This window comes from Pan paniscus, chromosome 13 (assembly GCF_029289425.2).
Source record: "Pan paniscus chromosome 13, NHGRI_mPanPan1-v2.0_pri, whole genome shotgun sequence".
In the NCBI taxonomy this organism is placed as follows: domain Eukaryota; kingdom Metazoa; phylum Chordata; class Mammalia; order Primates; family Hominidae; genus Pan; species Pan paniscus.
In genome coordinates this window covers 15380920-15385820 of record NC_073262.2, presented here as the reverse complement: position 1 = coordinate 15385820, position 4901 = coordinate 15380920, and the positions used below count along the sequence as shown (strand labels likewise).

The following is a 4901-nucleotide window of genomic DNA, read 5'->3' as shown; positions in this document are numbered from 1 at the left end:
GGCCAGAATACCCTGAAGAAGAACAAAAATGGTCCCAGGGCCCCTCGGGCTGAATGATGGTAATAAATTACTAATGCCAAGTACCAATCACAGGAGTATAACTCAGCACTTTCGTGATTCTTTTCACCCTAGAAGGGATTCTTTGTTTCTGTTAATGTCTCATTTGTTTATAGGGGTAAATCTTTTCAAGACATTAAAACAGGTGACTCAGCCCTGTGAGCTCTGTGCCTGACATGACCCAAATGGCCAGCAATTTTCTCCTTGTCCAGTTAAACCTGTCCAAAATTGAGGAACCTATCCAGGTGAGAACTGGCAACCCTAATGTACTCCGATACCTTTCTGCAGGAGATTCAAATATTTGCTAATGCTTACTGATACCTTCACTGGTTAGATCGAGGCGTTCCCCACCCCATCTGAAAAATGTTTACCAGAAGAAATAACTCCTCAGTTTGGGTAATCTAAAAGCCTGCAAAGTGACAATGGCCCATCTTTCACAGCAGGCGTAACCCAACACCTATCCTCAGCTTTAAGAATCCAATATTACCTTCACTCTGCTGGAGACCGCAGTCCTCTGGAAGGTTGAAAGGGCTAATCCTACTCTACAGAAGACTCCAGCTAAAGCAGAGGCCTGACTATCTCTAACACCCATAGCTTACTGCGGATTTGAACTGCTCCAAAGTAAAACGTATAATCAAGTCCTGTTGAGTTAACATGTGGAAGGCCTTTCCTAACCACAGATCTCCTAATAGATGAAATGAATCTCCATTACAAAAATGTCATCAATCTAGGACAGGTGCAAAGGCACTCTGTGAATATGGAAACAAGCGTCTTCCCCTCCCACATGGGAGGAAAATTCAGTTTCAGCTCAGCTAGGAATTTAGTCTTACTAAAGACGTGGGAGGAAGTTCTCCAGCTGAGCAGCTTTCCCCAGCGTGGAAGGGACCATAGCAAGGACACCTGAGTTCTCCAACAGACGTTCAACGCCAAGGGATTCACAGGTGGGTGCACCTGTGTGGAAGTAAAGCTGTTGCTTATTCTGGGAGCCCAATCCGAGGCTGAGGGAGGTGGACGCGGGGCTATTTAAGCGTTAGCGGAGGGCGGGCTGGGTCGCTGCGCGTCTGCTCTTCCTTCTCGCGCTTCTGCTGCCACCCTAATCCTGCCTTAGCCATGAGGGAGATTGTGCTCACGCAGGCCAGGCAGTACGGGAACCAGATCGGGGCCAAGGTTGGCAGCCGGGGCTCTGAGGGCCCAGCCCGGGCCTGCCGGGTGGCCGGGGAAGATGTTGGCAGTGGCGGGAGTGGTGCCCCTGCATTGCAGCCCCTGGGCTCCCTGCCGGGGATGGTGGATCTGGGTGGCTGGCGAGGCGGCTGGGGTGGACCCCAGGGACAGGGCGGCCTAGGGATGGGGGTGCGGATGAGGGTGGGGGTGGGAGAGGGGCTGGGGAGCCTCCGTGACTCAGCCCCGGCCTGTCTGGCCCCTCCTGTCTCTTGTGGTTCTGGGAGGTGATCTCTGATGAACATGCCATCGACTCCGCTGGCACCTACCACGGGGACAGCCACCTGCAGCTGGAGCACATCAACGTGTACTACAACGAGGCCAGCGGTGAGACCCCCGTCCTTCCCCCACCGCCCTCCTGGGAACGTGGCTCTCCCCTCGCTCATGCCCTCCTGCCCCACGCAGGTAGCAGGTACGTGCCCCGTGCTGTGCTCGTGGATCTGGAGCCGGGCACCATGGACTCTGTGCGCTCGGGTCCCTTCGGGCAGGTCTTCAGGCCAGACAACTTCACTTCCGGCGAGCTGCGTGCGAGGACTGGGGTTCGGCTCCTTAGCCAGGGCAGCTCAAAATCCAGGAACGCTCCAAGGTCATCCTGTGGGAACTGTGGCGCCAGGGCCCCTGAACACCCTCCTATCCGCCGAGTCGAGTCGCTCAATCTGTCTCTCTTAAACGGGCTTCGGGAGGAAGGCCCGGGTGTCTCCTCAAGGTGAGGAGCTACTGATGTCCCTGCCGGGAGCTGAGCTGGGGCCGTGGCTACTGCCTTTCCTGAGAATGGGCAGGAGCCACCTGCAGCGAGGTCTGTGAGCCCGTCTCAGGTTTGACTCCTGTCTTAATTTCTAACAGGGGAAGCTGCTGTCCTGTAACTCTGGAGGAGGGGGTTTCATTTGCTCCACCTGCAGGGCGAATGGTGCTTTCACCTCACATGTGACACTTGGCCCTTTCTGCATTATGGTGGTGACCACTGATGACCGTATACCTGGCCATCGAGTGACCGGCTGTACTGTCTTACAGGTCAGTGTGGGGCCGGAAACAACTGGGCCAAGGGACACTACACAGAAGGCGCGGAGCTGATGGAGTCAGTGATGGACGTTGTCAGAAAGGAGGCTGAGAGCTGTGACTGCCTGCAGGGTTTCCAGCTGACCCACTCCCTGGGTGGGGGGACTGGGTCTGGGATGGGTACCCTTCTGCTCAGTAAGATCTGGGAGGAGTACCCAGACAGGATCGTAAACACATTCAGCATCCTGCCCTCGCCCAAGGTGTCAGACACCGTGGTGGATCCCTACAACGCCACCCTCTCAGTCCACCAGCTCATAGAAAACGCGGATGAGACCTTTTGCATAGATAATGAAGCGCTATATGACACATGTTCCAGGACCCTAAAACTGCCCACACCCACCTATGGTGACCTGAACCACCTGGTGTCTGCTACCATGAGTGGGGTCACCACATGCCTGCGCTTCCCAGGCCAGCTGAATGCTGACCTGCGGAAGCTGGCCATGAACATGGCCCCATTTCCCCAGCTACATTTCTTCATGCCCGGCTTTGCCCCACTGACCAGCCAGGGCAGCCAGCACTACTGGGCCTTGACTGTGGCTGAGCTTACCCAGCAGATGTTTGATGCTAAGAACATGAGGGCTGCCCGTGACCCCCGTCACGGCCGCTACCTAACGGCGGCTGCCATTTTCAGGGGTCGCATGCCCATGAGGGAGGTGGATGAACAGATGTTCAACATTCAAGATAAGAACAGCAGCTACTTTGCTGACTGGTTCCCCGACAACGTAAAAACAGCCGTCTGTGACATCCCACCCTGGGGGCTAAAAATGTCAGCCACCTTCATTGGGAATAATACGGCCATCCAGGAACTCTTCACATGTGTCTCAGAGCAGTTTACAGCAATGTTCAGGCGCAAGGCCTTCCTCCACTGGTACACGGGCGAGGGCATGGATGAGATGGAATTCACCGAGGCTGAGAGCAACGTGAACGACCTGGTGTCTGAATATCAGCAATATCAGGATGCCACGGCCGAGGAGGAGGAGGATGGATGAGTATGCTGAGGAGGAGGTGGCCTAGAACTCTTCTTTTCTAGGTAAAGGGGGGAGGCAGTGTGGATTCTTCACTGTGTTCTGACAGCCATGTGTCACTACGCACTTGTTCATTTGTGTCTTCACATCTCCTGCTGCGTTTTAAAGCATTTTTATAGTATGCGGTTTTGCCTAATAAAGCATTTTCACAGCATCTGGTTTCACCTCCATCTTCTTTCCGTGGTCCCTCCGGCTGCTGCTGCCAGATGCACACAGTTGTCCTGCAAGGCGGAAGCTGTCTGGGTTCATCACATGCCCAGGAACAAGCATTCCAGTGGCTCCAGGAGGGCTCGGCATGGGCTGTGGACATGGCAGGCAGGCTTCACACAAACTTGGGGATGCCCTGGGCCTTGGGCAGCGACGTGGTGGAAAACCTGTTCCTGAAGACAAGCCTTGGCTTATCCCATGTACCAAACTTCTAGGGGACCAGCTGGCCATGTTTCTGGAACTTTAAAAGGGGTCAGCGACCCTGGTGGACAATGTCCCCAAAGTCCCATCTTGGAGTAGGAATGTGGTCAGACAGCTGGCTCTGAACCAGCAATGAAGGGTGGGCAAGTGGGACCCTAGCCACTCCATCACCACGATGGCCTGGGTGTGTTTGTGTGGCCTCATTCTCTTAATGAGGTGGGCATGGTGTATCTGGCAGGGACTAGGCAGGAATCGAGCCCAGTGTCTGTTAACATGCACTGAACCCTATGTAGAAGGGGATTAGGTCCTGGGGGCCGTAGATGTGATTGCTGGGCCTGTGACATGCACTGAACCCGATGTAGAAGGGATTAGGTCCTGGGGGTCATAGATGGTGGTTGCTGGGCCTGTGTGCTCAGGGCAGTCCCTCCAAAGGCACAGATGGGGTTTCTGAACAGGACCTGGGGAGACAGGCAGGTGCTCACAAATGCTGCTTCCCCCAACTGGCAACCAGTGAGAAAAACGCCTGAGTGGAGGTCTGACCTGCCCCAGTCTGGAGGACTGATGCTCTCTGGAAAGGTGGCTAATGAGTACTGTCTGCTGTCTCCCTGTCCCCCACTCCAAAACTTCAGGGCAAAAATAATCCAAGATTGCCAGGATGAGCCTGGTGAGGGTGGCACCTTTGGGGACAGGCCCTATCAGCCTGGCAGGGTCTCCTCCCCAGGCTTCTTGGGGAGCCTGGACTGCAAAGCCTGCTTTGGGGAAGCTGTCAAATGAGAGCTGTGTGTGTGAGCTGGGTGCTGGGCAGCAAGCACGGACAGTGTTCTTCTCCCTGGCTCTTGTAGAACTTGTCCATGGCCTGTGTGATGGTCTCTTGGTAATTCCCACCCCCACCCCCACCCCCACCCCCAGCCCTATCGCACAGATAAGATGAAGCCAGCATAGCCTGGGGGTGGGCAGATGTACAGGTTCTACTCCAGGTCCCCTGGGAATGCCCACCTGCCTCCTACGTGTCACGGAAAACAGGTGAGGCCCCTTCTTGTTCTCTGAATGTTGTCAATGGTCTATTGCAGCCAAATGGGAACAGGCAGGCAGGAGAGTGTCTCATCTCGAAAGAAGTGGCTCCTGGAAGCAGCTGGG

General features: G+C 55.1%; 1 protein-coding gene across 1 annotated transcript; it reads left to right on the top strand.

Annotated features, from left to right (window-relative positions):
- Positions 1-1119: 1119 nt before the first annotated feature.
- On the top strand, positions 1120-3491 carry LOC129397244 (tubulin beta-8 chain-like). The gene is given in 5 exon segments (XM_055108417.3): positions 1120-1223; positions 1493-1602; positions 1681-1791; positions 2287-3307; positions 3309-3491. Coding segments are annotated over 5 exon segments (1335 nt in total). The 5' UTR covers positions 1120-1167; the 3' UTR covers positions 3346-3491.
- Positions 3492-4901: the final 1410 nt, after the last annotated feature.